Source organism: Melospiza melodia, chromosome 17, assembly GCF_035770615.1.
Source record: "Melospiza melodia melodia isolate bMelMel2 chromosome 17, bMelMel2.pri, whole genome shotgun sequence".
Lineage (NCBI taxonomy): Eukaryota > Metazoa > Chordata > Aves > Passeriformes > Passerellidae > Melospiza > Melospiza melodia.
Genome location: NC_086210.1, coordinates 8,872,851 through 8,890,644, shown reverse-complemented (window position 1 = coordinate 8,890,644; position 17,794 = coordinate 8,872,851). Strand labels below are relative to the sequence as shown.

At 48.4% G+C, this 17,794-nt stretch overlaps 1 protein-coding gene across 1 annotated transcript in view; it reads left to right on the top strand.

The window, feature by feature from the left end:
• Window positions 1-11,978: 11,978 nt before the first annotated feature.
• The window catches only part of LOC134425968 (uncharacterized), a gene marked incomplete at its 5' end in the record, with an annotated part of 29,923 nt that continues 24,107 nt past the window's right edge, over window positions 11,979-17,794 (top strand). The window contains one exon of the mRNA XM_063170970.1: window positions 11,979-15,191. Within this exon, the coding sequence (XP_063027040.1) occupies window positions 11,979-15,191 (3,213 nt within the window). The remainder of the gene's footprint in view (window positions 15,192-17,794) is intronic.

The window sequence follows — 17,794 nt, the reverse complement described above, 5'->3', positions numbered from 1 at the left end:
CTGGAGTGGTTGGGGTCTCCTGTAGGATGCAATTCCCCCAGAGAGCACAGAGAGAACACAAAGCACCACAGCTGGCAAGAACACCCTCCATGGAGATGGGAATATTCTGGATCAACAGGCTCAAGCTGCTGAGTTTTGCCCCCTTGTAGATGGACACAAGTTTCAGAAGTGACTGAGAGCCAGGAGGCCCCACAGTGTCTCTGAGTCCCCTTGGTTCCCTGAGATCACACAGTGTCCCAGTGTCCCTTTGGTTCCATGAGGCCCTACAATGTCACAAGGATCTCTGGACACCACAAGGTTCTGGGAGATCCCAATGGATTGTTGGTTCCAACTGGCCTCACTGAGTCACAAGGGCCTCTGGATTCCATGAGACCCCACAGTGTCACAGTGTGCCTTTGGTTCCACAAGCCACAGTGTCACAATGGTTCCTGAGCATCTTTAGGCACCAGAGTCTCAGAGCATCCCCTCAGTTTCATGAACTCCACAGTGTCACAATGTCCCCTTGGTTCCATTTATTTCTGCAGTGTCACAAGGATTCCTGGAAAGAATGAGGCCCTGAGGTAGCACAATGTATGGTTCCATGAAGTCCCAGAGTTTCAGTCTCCTCTTGGTTCCATGGATTCTACAAGACTCTGGAGTGTCACAGGGCCCCTAGAGTCCCATTGTCACAATGTGACAATGTCCCCAGGAGGCACTGCAGTGTGACAATGTCCCCAGGAGTACCTGCAGTGTCACAGAGGAGCAGCACTGGAGTGGGCACAGCACCAGGGGAGGTTTGGCAGTGTTCCCATATCTGTGACACAACAGTGGTGGCAACACCAACGTTCCCCTCTCTATGATACCACAGATGTTCAAGATCGAGCATTGCCCTGTCAGTGACATCCCAGTGGTGGCAACCTCAAAGTTCCCCTGTCTGTGACATGACAGCAGTGGCAATACCAATGTCCCCCTATCTATGACACCAAAGCAATTGAAACCCCAGCATTCCCCTCTCTGTGACACCACAGAGGTGGCACCCGCAGCGTTCTCCTCTCTATGACAGCACCACAGTGGCAACCCCAACATTGCCCTCTCAGTGACACCACAGGGGTGGCAGCCCCAAATGCTCCCCTGTGACACCACAGCTGTGGCTCCCCCACATTCCCCTCTCTGTGATACCACTGAGTTCCAACATTGACTTCTGTAGGACACCACAGGGGTAGCAGCCCCAAGATTACCCTGTCTTTGAGCCCACAAGGATGGCAGCCCAAACATTCCCCTCTCTATGATACCGCAGCGGTTGGGAGCCCCAGAAATCCCTCGTCTGTGGAACCCTAGCAGTGTCAGCCCCAACATTTCCCTCTCTGTGACACCATAGTTGTGGCAGCCCCAAGTCCCCCTCTCTGTGACACCACAGCAGTGGAAGGCCCAGAGTCCCCTGTCTGTGACACCGCAGCTTTGGCAGCCCCAACATTCTCCTCTCTATGATTCCACAGCAGAGGCAGCCCCAATGTTCTCCTCTCTATGACTCCACAGCAGAGGCAGCCCCAGCATTCTCATGTGTATGATACCACTGTGGTGGCAGCCACAACGTTCCCCTCACTGTGACACCTCAGTGGTGGCAGCCCCAGTTGCAGCTTCTATGACACTACACCAGCAGCCGCCCCAACATTCCTCTCTCCACAACACCACAGCTGTGGCAGTCCTGTTGTCCCAGTCTCTGTAACACCACAGTGGTTGCTGCCCGAACGTTCCCCTCTCTGTGACACCACAGCTGTGGCAGCAGCGCTAGAACAGAAGCAGCAGCCGTGGAACAGCAGGGGAGCAGGGGAGGAGCAGAGAAGGAGCAGTGGAACAGTGGTAGATGAGCAGTGTTGGAGCAGCAGTGGAGCAGTGGTGCAGGAGCTGAGGAACCATGCTGAAACAGCACAGCACAGCTTTTGAGCAGCAGTGGAGTGAGCATGGAAAAGGCGGAACAGTGGTGGCACAGGAGCTACAGCCATGGAACAGTGGTGGCACAGGAACTACAGCCATGGAGAAGTGGTGGCACAGGAACTACAGCCATGGAACCGTGGTGGCACAGGAACTACAGCCATGGACCAGTGGTGGCACAGGAACTACAGCCATGGAGAAGTGGTGGCACAGGAGCTACAGCCATGGAGCAGTGGTGGCACAGCCCCGCAGCTGTGGAGCGGCGCCTGAGATGCCGAAGCTGTGGGACACAGAGTGGCTCCCAGCACTGTGTCCTGCAGGAGCTGCCCCACACACACCAGAACGATGCCCCTCAGGCTGAGCCAGAGCTTGGGGGCAGAGGCAGGAATTGCTGCTGGGCTGTGGAAGGCGTGGATCGAGTGCATTTAATGGTGACCTGGGGTTAGGATCTGCTAATTGTGGCTTTTTTTGTGCTTTTGGGACATTCCAGTTCATGTGAAGTCATGAACTCAGGAGAAACTTGGGACAAAAGGAATCAAAGTGCCTTCTGTCCTGCTGTCTTGGTTTGGAAAGACAGGAGTCTACTAAGGAAGGCAGAAACCTCCCATGAAATGGAGAATGCAAACCTCCCTGCCTCCAAATTGCTACATATTTTAAATTAAGGGGCTCTCAGGCAAAAAATATGGGAGCAGGAAATAACAGTTATTTCATAGGGAAGAAAATAAAAGGATAAAATAAACAATGCAGTAAACTTAAACAACTATGGCAGAGTCACAACAGAACCTGACACCATGTTGGTAGCAATCCAACTGGAAATGTGGCTGCAGTCCTCCTGGAGTGTCAGGTGTGGTTCTGTTAGAGCAGGGGGTCCTGTAGAAAAGGGTGTAGTCTTTCTCTGAGGATCCAGTGGAAGAAGAGGCAGCTGCTGTTCCTCTGGGACATCCAGGGGAGAAACTGTGCTGCTATTCCAGAATCTCCAGATTCTATCTGGCTAGAATGCTTAGCTGTTCCCTCTGGGCGGAGCATCTCCCAATGGGATGCTGTAGTTCTTACCAGCCATGCAGTGACTTTCAATAGCCTGTTATCAGCAGATGTCCCCCCAGGAGGGAGGAGTGGTTGTGGAAGAGATAAGGAAAACTGCCATACAGATGGCAAATAGAATCAATCTTGCCTTGCAATCTGGGACATCTGCAGAGAAAGACATCTTGGTAGCAGTTGAATGATTTCTGATTTGGGAACTGAAGTGGGTCAATTATTGGCCTGTGGTTTGTTCTCATCCAGAAAGAATTGCCAAAGTACTGCAATTTGGTATTAAAAACCAGGAATGTGCCTCCTCATCTGGATATTGCATATGGACTGCAGAGCTATTTGTGGTCAATATGGTAAGAAACCAACTGCAAATCTTTTCCTGATTTCAGTCTTTCTTCTAGTCTCTTGGATTAGGCCTCCAACATTCCTTGCAGGTCTTCTTTCCATAATCTGCTCCTCTGGAGTTGGGATGTGACAAATCAGCAGTGGGAAAAGGGAGGACAACGGACCATTACAACTGCAAACTCTGTTTTTATAGTCTCTGGATTTCCAGTGCTTAGAAACTGTCATGTTTTCAACTGTCTAAACAAATCCCACATTTGTCCCTTTTTCCCTGGCAGAAAACCTTCCTTTGGCCCTATTTGGGAACTGACCCTGGGAAAAACCTCATTCCAGATGCTTTTTTGTTGGTTTTGCTAAAGATGCCAAGAAAATCAGCACAAGGGGCAGTGATGAGAGAAAGGGAAGAAACAATTCCTTTCTTTTCTCTTCTTTGCGGAAACTCTTCTCTAGAGGTTGTGCTCCAGACAGAGACTTCCCAGGCCAAGGCCTGAGGGAAGCAATTCAGCTGAGGCAGCTGAGGCATCTCCTCCCTGGTCTGTAACCCTGGGGCTGGGAGGGGACACGGGTGCCCCCCTTGCACCGCCTGGAATGGGGGATTCCTCCTGCCTCTGCCAGGTGCTCCTGATCCTGGCATTAGCCCTGGCCTGGCTGCTCCTGCTCTGAGCTCCCTGCCATGGGCATTGCTGGTGCTGGAGGGCAGGAGGGAGAGATTCAGTGCAAACCTGGGAGGTGCCAATGGGCTCAGAGATGTGTGGAGGTGACAGTGACAGAGTGACACAGGGAGGTGCAGAGGGACACAGGGACAAGACAACACCCCAGGGAAAACCTATTGGAAATTTGGGGGACTTTGAGTGTAAAATACACATGAACACAGACACACAGACACAGAATGCTGCTAAGCATTTCCCAGCTGTCTTAGGTTGGATATGGGGCGTGTATTCTATTCCAATCTGATGAGGCAGTTATTTTCTGTTAATTGAGCAGTTTTCTTTATCTCTCCTACAACCCATCCTCCCTCCCAGGAGATATCTTCTGTTAAGGGGCCATTGAGTGCCACTGCATGACTGATAAAATTCCATCATCCCATTGTGAGAATCTCTACCCAGAGTGAGGAGCCAAGCATTCCTACCTGGATATAATCAGACAGCGGGAAGACCAGAGTCAGCCTTTTCCACTGGATTCCCAGAGGAAGACCATGCCCAACACCACCACCACTGGATCTTCAGAGGAAAACCCCACTGTTCTACAGGATCCCTGCTTCTACAAAACCACACCTGTCACTGCAGGTGGACTGTAGCCACCGTTTATTGGGACTGCCACCACCACCGTAACCCATACGGTGTCAGGTCGTATTCTGAATCTGTCAGAATTTTTTCTTCGTACTATTGCATTTATATTTTAATTTTCCTGCTATAGGACTGTTATTCCCATTCCCATATCTGTTGCCTTAGAGCCCCATAATTTCAAAATTATAACTGTTCAGAAGGAGGTTGTTTACATTTTCCATTTCAAGGGAGGCTCCTGCCTTCCTTAGCAGATACCTGTCTATTCAAACTGAGACAATTCCCCAGGACACCCAGGCGGGTGAGGAGGAAGTCAGTGCCCTGTTCCCCCTCTCTCCCACTCCATCACCCAGTCCAGCATGGCCCCTGGCTGCAGGACGACCCCACTGCCAATGCCGTCCTGCCGGGGAAGCACTGGGGAGATCTCCTTCCCCTTCCCTCTGGCACAGAGGCAAATCTCATCCTCTCTTTGTCCTTCCTCCCCCAGACAAGGAGGTGTGGATGGAGACCAGGGCGGACAAATCCCCACAGCAGAACCTCACGGAAGAGGCTTTTTTGAGCAGCTCCATGGCACAAGAATCCAATGGGCAGGAAAAGTCCCAGAGGTCCCTCAGAAGGAGGGGCTCCAAACCCAGCCCAGGGTGCTCTGAGGAGGGAGGCCCACCCTGGGCCAGGAAGGTGGACAGAGCTTCAGCCAGGGCCCGGTGCTGGTGGTGCATGAGCAGCTTCACGATGGGGAGAAGCCCTATAAGTGCTTGGAGTGTGGGAAGAGCTTCAGCCAGAGCAGCACCCTGATCCGCCACCAGATGATCCACACCGGGCAATGGCCCTACGAGTGTGGGGAATGTGGGAAGGGCTTCAGCTGCAGCTCAGAACTCATCAGGCACCAACGCATCCACACTGAGGAGACGCCCTGCAAGTGTCTCCAGTGTGGGAAGAGATTTCGGATCAGCTCCCATCTCATCCTGCATGAGCAGATTCACACTGAGGAGAGGCCCTTCCGCTGCCCTGACTGCGGGAAGGGATTCCAACGCAACTCCCACCTCATCATCCACCAGCGCATCCACACCGGGGAGAGGCCCTACGAGTGTCCCCAGTGTGGGAAGAGCTCACACAGCTCTACCTTGACCCGACACCAACGCAGGAACTGGTAAGGGAAGCCCTGCGTGTGTGTCCTCCCCTGCAGGAGGAGCTTTGTGCACTGGTGCAGCTTCATCCCCATGGGAGGACCCACATTGGTCAGAACACTGGTGACCCACATTCCCAGTGATCCATGTTGGGAGGACACCTGGCTGGTTATCCTTTTGGCCCTAATTTTCTTCTGATTTGTCTTTATCACTTAAAAACAGCTGAAATAGGACTAAAATGAAAGTAATTGATCAAGGATGTCTAAAGTCCCACCATTTAACAGGTGTTTAAGGTGGAATTTATGGTTTGTGAACATTTGTTGTGTAGGATTTGTGGGTTCTTGGGGGATTTCAGCAAGTTTTCTCCATATCTTTGCACTCCAGAATTCCAGATAGATTGGTCTGTCACCTCAAAATGATTCAATCCCATTGAAAACACCTCCATTTTACCCCAAAATTGACCAATCCATGTCAAAATGCCTTATTCCCACCTAAGAAAAACTCAGTCCCATGACAAATCTACTTGATTCCACAATGTCCAGGGTGAGATGGGGTTGGAAGGAGATTGGGAGAAGTGGCATCCAAATTTGAGGGTGTGGGATTGGGATTGTGTGGGGCTGGATGTGTGGCCTGTATTTTGATAGTAAATAAAACTTTCAGAATTGTCAGTTCCAGTTTGTTTTTCAGAGTGCCACCTTCGCAGCTGATTGCGTTTGTGCCCTTCTTTCTCTCCTGCCTTTCTTTGCCTGCTCTGTTTCTCTCTCAGTGTCTCTCTTGACCATGGGCAGCTCCCACCAAAGACCCTGCCTGATTTATTTCCCAATCCAGGAGCTACAACAACCACGGGTGAAGCTATGAAGGCTGGCAGTGAAATGTCACTCTAAGATCTTGCTCCACTTGGCCTTTTTCTCCTTCTTAAGAGCTTTGCCTTCCAGGGCAGGAACACCTTTTGCTGTCTTTGGGAACTGGAATTCCCGCCCCTGGGAGTGTGTGCCATGGATCCCAGAGAGGCTCCCAGGGTGCTGCTCCTGCTGTGCCTCCCAAGGAGCTGTGCAGGGCTAGTGGACAAGGTCCAGCAGCTCTGTTGGTTCTGCAGTGCCACAACGGCTCCTGGTTCCATGAGTTTCCATACCGCCAACAGCCGTTCCTTGGTTCCCATGATGCCCTGCTGTGTCACCATGGATATTTGGTGTCATGAAGTTCTTCAGTGTCACAATGGCCTTCTTGGATGGGCAGTGCCACCATGGACCATTGGCTCCATGCAGCCCTGCTGGGTCACCATGGACTCCTTGGTTCCATGAGGTTCTGGGGGTGTCTCCATTGTCTCCTTGGATCCACAGTGTCACAATGGACCACTGGATCCATGTGGCCCAGCTGTGTCACCATGGCCCCTTAGTTCCATGGGTCGCAACTGACTCCTTGCTTCCACGTCACCTCCTCAGTGTCAAAATGGCCCCTTCGTTCCATGAGGAACACAAAAGTTTTGTAGCAACTTTGAAAAATCGTGCTTAATACACCTGGAAACATCTGTTTGCATTCAAGAGAGAGGTAAAAGGTGAGGATGCCACCAGTAGCTTCATCTGCAACACAGATCCAGGGAAAGGACAGGGACAGAGAATTCAGCTGCAAGACTCAGAAAATTCTGCTCCCAGAGATCATTCATGCTCACACTGTCCCTTGTAGAAGGGTGACATCATTCCAGGCAGCCTGGACTGAGCAGGTGGTTTCTGAGGTGGGTTTGTTTATCAGGAAACCCACTCAGGCTTTTCCATTTGCTCTGGTTTGAAAACAAAACCAGAGACTCAAAGTTAGAAATACAATTTATTAGGAAAAAAAATCATGCAATAATACAAAATAAAAAACACTGATAAAGTCAGAACATAACCTGTCACTCTGCTGGTCAGGGTGTTGGTAGCAGTCCAGTTGGAATGGTGGCTGCAGTCCTCCTGGAGTGGCAGATGTGGTTATGTTGGAGCAGCGATCCTGTAGTAGGGTGTCATGGTTTGGGCCTGGCCCAGAGCCAGTGCCCCCATGAGTATACCCTCTCCCTAGTGTCTGCTGTGAGATGTGACCAGGAATAAGCAAAGCAGGCTCCAGCTTAGAAATAAATAAAACTTTATTACCTAAACTACAAGAAAAGAAGGAAAAAAACTATAAGGGAAAAAATTGAAAACCTTACAAAAAACACTTTCCTCCTCCCCACCACCAAAATTTCCCAATCCGATACATTCCCCCAAATCACCAATTGCCCAGTCTGGCACCACCCTTTAGAATACTCAAACTTCAGTCCATGAAGAGGAGAGGAGTCCTTCTTGCACCATAGGCTTCCCCTGGAAACACGCTGAAACCTCGTGTGCTTCTGAAGCCCTAAAGCAGATAGCCTTCTAGAAGTAATGGGTTAAAACATGGAATGTGAGGCCTGTAAAGCGGGGCCTAGCACTAGAACACACGGAGAAAGCACAGCACTAGGAAAACAGAGCAACAAATTAGATAAGGGGTAGAGCATCATGACAGGGGAAGAGATAGGTATAGGAGAAACTAATGAACTAAGCAGGTTTAGAGCCAGCAATGTCGAAACGATCCTAAGGGTTTTGCCAAACCACGGGATCTAAGCCAAACACACCGGGAATTGACCAAATTAGGAAATGAGTTCAAAAGTTTAAAGAGGAAGACTCATCGGAAAGACCCCGTCTATGATGAAGGCAACAGGAACGACCACCTGAAAATTCCCCAAAAGAGATGTCTCCACCTGCGCTCCGCCCACGCTCCGCCTACACCACGCCCCATATGAATATGCATGATTATGTACCTGATCTGATGTAATCCTATACCCAAAATTGTATATAAGGCTTGCTTTTGCTATGTGAACTCAGAAATCCATTTTGTGATTTCTCCGACGCGTCGCTAATAAAAATACCTCCTGCTTAATTGACTTAAGCTGAGTCTGATTAGGCAGTCACTCTGCCTGTTTGGGGCAAAATTCGGCATCATTTCTGGCGAGCCAGGCAGGAGGTATGGCACCAGACAGGAGATCCAGGACTTGAGGGGTCCTCCCCGAGCCGGGTCCGGGGTCGGGACCCTCGGGCGCCCCTGACTAACGTTTGTCAGAAGAGACTCCCCCCCCGGACCAGTGCTCTCGGTGGACGAAGAGTACCCTGCATCTCCTGCTCCAATTAAGAGGTATTTAAATTCTTTATTGGTTTTAGAATAAAGCGCTTTTATTGGGAAACGGGGGTCAGACGTGACCGCCCGAAGGGAAAGCTGGGGGACGCCCCAGTAAAGAATCCCAGGTTTTGCTAGCATTGGTTTTGCTAGCATTGGTTTTGCTAGCATTGGGTTTGCTAGCATTGGGTTTGCTAGCATTGGTTTTGCTAGCATTGGTTTTGCTAGCATTGGTTTTGCTGGGGTTAAAAATCCCAGCTTCGGTTAAAATTAATTGAAGAAAAAAAAAAAAAAAAAAAAAAAAAAAACAGGTTACAGTCCTGCCGGAAGGAGTATTTGTTTATCTTGGTATCTTTGATCTGTTTTTACTGTGTGGGAACTGTTTTAAACACTGTGCACTGTGTTATAACACTGTGAATCGCTTTCTGAGAGGTCTGTCAGCCAGAGATCCTTTTGTGTCTGTTCTATGTGCCTGTTGCAGAATCCTGCAGGAAATATCTTGTCGCTCTCTCTGTAATCTTTTAGAAAAGACTAAGTTGATAGACGTCCGGCAAGGAATTTGTCACCCCCTGCAGTTGTTATACTGTCTACAGTTGTGATTGCATGAGTCTGGCAAACCGGTATCTCGCGGTCAGTAGGCGACCTCTCGTGACCAAACCTGGTAAAACAGTCTGTTCTGACATGAGACCATAAGGTAGGAGCCTTTCACTGTACGGGTGTGTGTGTGGAGTGAGTGAGACGCAGCATTGCTGCGAAACGAGAGCGGAGTCTCGATCCGCATTTTCTGGACGAAGCGAATGGAAATTGTGTGAGTGAAGTGTTAAGGGATATTGGCATATAGTACTTGTGGAAAAGAGCACGAATACAGATAATAGCCATGGGAAGCCAACAGAGTAAAGATATAAATATGAAAACCCCTTTAGGATGTATCCTAAAACACTGGAAGGACCTGGGAGGGATTCCAGGGGGAAACATAAGTAAGAAGACACTTCTTAAGTATTGCACACAATGGTGGCCCCTGTACCGTCTTGATGACGGAGAAAAATGGCCCCCGGAGGGGACAACTAACTATAATACCATTTTACAACTTATGCTCTTCCTTCGGCGGCTCAATAAATGGGATGAGGTAATATATGCAGACATGTTTTTCACCTTAAGGAATAAACCTGAGTGGCAAAAGGAATGTGGAATTAATGTAGCCCCTCAGGACCCCCTAGTATTGGCTTTGGAAAGAGATAAGAAGGGTCCGAAGTCAAAGGACCGTTGCTGTGATGCATGCAGTATTGGACAGCAGTGTCTCAAGTTAACAAGGAGAGATAGTGGAAAGGAGAGCGAAATAAGCTTGTGGGAATACCATCCATTCGCTCCCGGGCGGGAAGGGCCCCTTCCCAGACCAAAAGAGGAACAAGGGGATCCTAGCCCATTAAAGGAATTGGAGCAGTGGTGGAAATCTAAGTTTGGATGCAGCCCTCAGAAGCTAGACAACGGCTGGGAGGAGGGTAGCCCATCAAAATCGGGGATTAGTGAGGGAAAGGGCAGCCCTCAGGAACCAGGTAGCCCACAGGGGTCGGGGAGCTATGCTGACAGCCCACCCAGACTGGAACTTCAAAGGGAAGAAGGCAGTCCGTCGGGAGTAGAGAGCCGGGGGGAGACACGCAGCCCGCCCGAGCTTAGTCCATATGGGGATAGTAACACATCCAGAAATGGGGGTGACTGTAGAATAGAAACTAGCACACCAAGGACTGGAGTTTGCAGGATGGAAACCAGCACGCCAAAGGCTGGGGACAAGAGCGGCTCATTGGGGGGCGACGTCTCTGAATTAAAATATAGTAAGGGGAGTGGTAATGTGACATGCGAAAAGGAGACAGAGAACAACTCGCAGAGACTGAGTATAATAATACAGATAGAGGATAAAAGAGATGGGAAAGCAGCAGAGGACGAGAGGGGTAGTAGCCCGGGGCAGGATAGGAGCCGACAGATATTAGGGGGACGACAGACCCAGGACGGGAGTCGGACGGACTGTGTAATAGAGATAGGAGGTGAAAATGAGGAACTGGACATAGAGGCACAGGAAGAGGACCCCGGGGCAAGGACCAGTCACTCGTATTATACCAGATCTGTGGCACGAGGGGAGGTAAAGCGAAGAGAGGAGGGGAACCATACGATAGCTCCTCTCCGACAAATTATGCCAATGGTAGGGGAAAAGACTAGAGTAAAGGTGCCGTTCTCAACAAGTGATTTGAACAATTGGAGAGATGAAGCAAGAAACTTCAGGAGGAATCCAGAGGGAGTAGCAAAGAGGTTTGAGCTAATGGCAAAGAATTTAGATATTGACTGGGAAGATATAGAGGTGATGCTGTCAGAACTGACAGATACAGAAAGGGAACTCGTATTGGAAACAGGAAAACGACATGCCCAAGTATTGTCAGGGAGACTAGAGGATAATTTCCCCAGCAGTAAACCAGAATGGGACCCGGGCAACGAAGAGCACTATCGACGACTGGTGCAGTATAGAAAGCTGATCGCGATGGGCCTGCGTAATGCGATCCCTAAGGCTATCAATTGGTCGATGCTATATGACATTAGGCAGGGAAAGGATGAGACCCCGTCAGAGTTTTTGGATAGACTTAGGGCAGCCATGAGACAATACACACCCCTGGACCCAGCAACGGAAGAAGGGAAACGACACCTGTTGGGATTAATGATGGGACAGAGTAACCCAGACATTAGGAGGAAATTGCAAAAACTTGAGCATCCAGAAAATAAAAACCTGGAGGCCTTGCTGAATGAGGCATGGAAGGTATATAATAATAGAGAAGTTGAGGAGAAGAAAAAAGAGGACAAGAGGATAGCCCGAGTAGTGGCTGTGGCAGTAGCAGCTCAGAAGACAGGTTACCCGGAACCTGGAGCCAGGGGTAGGGGTAGAGGCTACCCAGTGAGAGGGGGAGGGAGGTTCCAACCCCACCCAGCTAGAGTGGGGCCAGATCAATGTGCATACTGCCTACAGACTGGGCACTGGAAACAAGAATGCCCCCAGTTAAAGAAAAGGGTAATGGCCACTACTACCACCACACGGCAAGAAAGTGAATGAGGGGGACCGGTGGGCCATACCCTAGCAGACCCACTGGTTAAAATGGAGCTAGGGGAAGGTAAACAGGAATTGGACTTTTTGATTGATACGGGAGCGACTTTTTCGGTTTTAAATCAACAACTGGTACCTAAAAGTGATGAATTTGTACAAGTTATGGGAGCAACAGGCCAACCAGAAAAAGCTTACTTTTTGAAACCTATCAAATACAAAATTGGGAAACAAATGGGAATTCACCAGTTCCTGTATTTGCCAAATTCACCAAAGCCTCTATTAGGGAGAGATTTATTGGAGAACTTGGGAGCCACAATAAAATTCAATAAAGACAGATTGGAATTTCAAGTAAACGATGAACAACTGATTACAGCCCTAAGCCTAACAATCAGTTGTGTGGAACCCAAGCCTGAAAACCACAACTTCGAGCGAATCCTGAGCAAGACTTATCCGTTAGTATGGGCCACGGATATACCTGGAAAATCAAAACGAGCGACACCGATTGTTGTCGAACTTAAGGTCGGGGCAAGACCAGTGGTAAGAAAACAATACCCTCTGAGAATAGAAGACAGAAAGGGAATTGAGCCCATAATCAAAAGGTTTTTAGAACTGGGGTTATTGGTAGAATGTGAATCGGATTTTAATACACCGATCTTGCCAGTAAAGAAACCTAATGGAACGTATAGGCTTGTTCAGGATCTGAGGGCAGTAAACGAAATAACCAAGACATTACACCCGGTGGTTGCTAATCCATATACACTTTTAACCAGGCTAAAGGATAGCCTGGCTTGGTTCACCGTATTAGATTTGAAAGACGCATTCTTCTGCCTTCCCTTAGCCCCCGAGAGTCAAAAGATTTTTGCCTTTGAGTGGGAATCAGTAGATAGGGGGAGAAAGACCCAACTTACCTGGACACGGTTGCCCCAAGGCTGGTCTAACTCGCCCACAATCTTTGGGAATCAGTTAGCCAAAGAATTAGAACAATGGGAAGGGCCACCGGGAGATGGCGCCCTCCTGCAGTACGTAGACGACCTCCTAATAGCGACAGTGACGGAGGAAGAATGCATTGAATGGACTATTTCCTTGTTGAATTTCCTGGGCTTAAGTGGATATCGAGTCTCTCAACAGAAAGCACAACTGGTGCAAAAGGAAGTGGTGTACCTGGGATACGAAATCTCCAGAGGGCAGCGATCCCTGGGAGCAGCCAGGAAAGAGGCCATCTGCCAGATGCCCAAACCAGAGACGGTGAGAGACCTGCGCGCCTTTCTAGGGATGACAGGTTGGTGTCGGCTGTGGATCTATCAGTATGGGATACTCGCTAAACCACTATATGATTTGCTGAAGGAAACCAAGAATGTCCTAGTTTGGACTCCTGAGGCGGAAGGGGCCTTCAAGAGACTGAAGCGGGAGCTGATGAGAGCACCAGCCTTAGGTCTCCCAGATGTGTCAAAACCATTCTGGCTATTTTCCCATAAGCGGCAAGGGATGGCCCTGGGAGTCCTAGCCCAGCAGTTGGGACCACACAAGAGAGCTGTGGCCTACTTCTCCAAGCGATTGGATGAAGTAAGTAAAGGATGGCCAGGCTGTCTGAGGGCAGTGGCCGCAGTGATAATTAACATAGAAGAGGCCAGGAAGCTCACGCTGGGCCAAAAGGTGACTGTGTTAGTATCCCACACTGTGTCAGCCGTGCTGGAACAGAAAGGCAACCATTGGTTGTCGCCTTCCAGATTCTTAAAGTACCAGGCCATCCTGGCTGAATCAGATGATGTAACCATTCAGGTAACTAATATTGTGAACCCAGCTTCATTCTTAGAAGGAAGAGCCCCAGCAGAACCCATCGAGCATGACTGCCTGGAAACAATTGAAGCCGTCTACTCCAGTCGCCCAGATCTCAAAGAGGAGCCGTTCGAAGGCGCGGACAACTGGTTTTCGGATGGCAGCAGCTTCGTGAAGCAAGGGGTAAGAATGGCTGGCTATGCAGTCACCACTACAGAAAGGGTAATTGAGTCAAACCCCCTGCCTGCAGGGACTTCAGCTCAAAAGGCAGAGCTGATAGCTCTGACCCGAGCCCTGGAATTAGCAGAGAACATGCAAATTAATATATGGACAGACTCTAAATATGCCTTTTCTGTCGTACATGCTCATGGAGCCATCTGGAAAGAAAGAGGACTGCTGACTACACAAGGAAAAACAGTCAAACATGCAGAAGAGGTTCTGCGACTGCTGGAGGCGGTCCAACTCCCAACACAGGTGGCCATAATGCATTGCAAGGGGCATTTGAAAGGCAATACTATTCCAGAAATAGGGAACAGGAAGGCAGATACAGAAGCTAAATTGGCAGCCGCAAGAAATAGGGAAGCGGAAATAGCGGCCCTAATACCAGGGGAGCTGGATATCAATATCCAGCCAGATTACCAAGAATCAGATCATAGATGGATTCAAAGGAATAAGGGCAAAATACTAGAGAATGGTTGGGGTCAATTAGAAACAGGACAGTTAGTGATACCAGGAAACGTGATGTGGCAGTTTGTGAAGGCAGAACATGAGAAGGCCCATTGGGGCCTAGATTCGCTTTACCAATATTTGCAGACCAGAATAGCAGGACCAAAATTATTTACTACTATAAAACACGTTACGTCCCAGTGTGAACGGTGTCTGAAGAACAACCCGAATACAGGAACCAAAGTACACCAAGGAGCCATAAGCCGAGGTAAATTCCCAGGAGAGGTATGGCAAATTGATTTTTCTGAACTCCCAAGAAAAGGGGGGTTTCGGTACTTGTTGGTATTAACTGACACATTTTCTGGGTGGCCTGAAGCATTCCCCTGTAGGACAAATAAGGAAAGAGAGGTAACTAAAGTACTGTTGAATGAAATTATTCCACGGTTTGGGGTACCGAAGAGCATTTCTTCGGATAGAGGTACACATTTCTGTGCAAAAGTAGTGAGAGCAATAAGCAAAGCATTACAAATCAAATGGCAATTACACACGCCTTACCGTCCACAGGCCAGTGGGCAAGTGGAAAAGATGAATCATCTTATCAAACAGCAAATTGCTAAAATATGCCAAGAGACTAATTTGCAGTGGTATCAAGCTTTGCCTATTGCTCTGCTGAGACTGAGAGTCAAGCCAAGATCGAAGGAAAAATTAAGTCCTTTTGAAATTCTGTATGGTAGACCTTATGCTATGCAAGTTGTAAATGGGGATGTCATAGACCAGATCGGTAATCAATACATTTACGATTATGTAATTGCGGTGGGGAAACAGTTTGATAAGAATGTTACTGTGATGATCGAGCACCAACCTAAGCAACCTGATTGTAAATTGCATCCGTTTAACCCCGGTGATTGGGTGTATGTTAAGAATCTTTTAGGAAAACCCCTACAAGAAAAGTGGGAGGGACCTTTCCAAGTGCTGCTGACTACCTTCACCGCGGTTCGGATCAAGGAACGACCTACGTGGATCCACTATTCACGGGTCAAGAGAGCTCCGGAAAACAAACAAGAAGAGCTTAAACCTGCCCTAGATGTACAGACTTCTGAGTCAGCTGACTCTGCAGGATCACGTGAGAATCCAACATAAACTAACATTGACTTTGCCAAAACCTTTATCTATCATAGCAGAATTTAATGCCGAAGCTAGAGCTGCATTGCGTAGCACGCCAATACAGTGGATAGGGTGGGTTGAAACATATAGTCAACAAGGACCTGACCCACAGGACCCTATTCACGATCAGCCGTGTTTTGGGTGTGGGGAAAGAAATTGTGTGGGACTAATTGGATTTCTTTGTGGAGGTTGTGATAGAAAATTTTGGAACGTACAAAGTTGTTTACTGGACCTCCAATGTTATGAGTGTAGCTGCAAAGAAGCAAGGGAAAATGACGACTATTTGGCCTTAGAGAAATTTGCCAACAGACCCATTTTAGAGGCTAGGGAATTGTTTGAAGCTCCCGAACAAATTGTATTAGGGTGGTGCCATTGGAAAGTACACCGCTGGTTACAATATTGTTTGAAACTTAGTCGTTCCAAGGTTTTATCGACCCGCTGCTATTCTTCTCTCCCACGACATCCACTAACAAGTGACCAAATTGGACCCTTTAAAAAACAAAGAGATTTAGACACTGAACTAGAAAAGGTTATTTTACGGGTAGAACAAATTCGCATCAAACAACGAGAGCGCCAAAAGAAACAAAATTGACAGCCAGACATCATGACCCCGACTCCACCTCAAACCTTTGCAACTCTGATCATTGGACTCTCGATAAGTATAGCTCTTCCCCAAGACCCTTCCCCAATAGACCCATGGTCTCAGGCACACCAGTGTATCCATCCAGAATTGGGAATGAGGAAACTCTATTTCGAGGTTTATGCCTTACGTAACAACCAGCCATTTCCAAGTGAAACATGGGAGCGGCTCTCCATGGTAGCGAACAAGGGAGACCAGATTCAGGTTGGGTGTCGAGAGCTTGACCCGGTAGAAGGACCGGTAGAAGGAAAAACGAGGCGACTAGTATTAACCATTCAACCCTCGAACCCAGACTCTGAAAATGACATAATCACCTATAGTCCAGTGAAGATGGGCAAGCCCACTATTTGGACTCAGCATAAGGGCCCGATTTCATGTCAGTGGGCCGATTTCAGGGGAGATCCACCCGGGTCCCAACCCCGGACCTCGGTAATTTATAGAGAGGATTCGCTTGGGGAACTACGTCCCCAGAACATAACCTATAACCCTCACCCCCTTCTCCATCTTCCGGGAGAAATTGTAGCATCTAGTGGCCCAAAGGAAGGGAAAGCACAGTGTGAGATGGCATTCAGATTAGATCAGGCAATGATGTTCACGTGTGAAAGAGAATCTAAGACACTGAGACAGGGTTCTTTCTTCCCTAAGCGTAATGGTGCATATGAGGTGGGCGTGATCCCATCAGATCCGGATGTAAACTCGACCCAAGAAACCATCCTACCAGTGGAATGTAAAGCAGTACATAACCTAACCTTTATAGGGCCTCAGGTGATAAGAAAATCTAACGAACTAAAATTGTTGTTAGACCCCACTTATTCCCTGAAAAAGGTGCAAATGAACATTCAGACCGATATTACTTATTTGCAAAAGGATTGCCGACCATTTATACAGCAAAGCCTTAAGGGATGGAATGCATGGTTAGCGACAAGGTCTCATCACAGAAGAACAAAAAGAGATCTAAGTGGGTGGATTGGCACCGGATTTGGCATAGTAAACACAATAGATCAAGAGGTATTAGTAAACAAGTTAAGTACCGTCACATCAAGCTTAGGAAAGCTTAAGGTGCCCCTCAGTTCATCCATGCTTACATTAGCTGAAACACAATCACTAGTGGTGAAATTACTAACCATGGTAGCAAACCATACTGCAGAGGATTTTGTGAAGCTCGCTGACTACACAGGGGAACTTAGCAGAGACATTGCACTCGCTATCCAATGCTCTCAGACGCAACAATGGGTACAATCAGTAGCGGCAGGAATAATGAGAGAAGGAACGTCAGGTATATTACCTCAAGAAATAAGGGAAACAATATTAAAGGACAATCATACTACACAATTTGAGCGGGACCATCAGGCTTGGTGGCAATTAGTGAACTTCACTTATGAGCCTCAACAGGAACACATTGAAGCTTATGTTCTCACCATTAGTGCGGCAGAGGAAAGAGCTATCTTTCCCATCCTCACCCTAGGGACAATACACCAAGATGCCATTGTCAGGCCAATAGACCATAACGTCTGGGCCAGTTATGATTACACCAAAAATAGGTGGCAATCGGTTAGCACAGAAGCATGTATCCCTAGAGGACAATTAGGCTATGTTTGCGAAAATGCTGTGG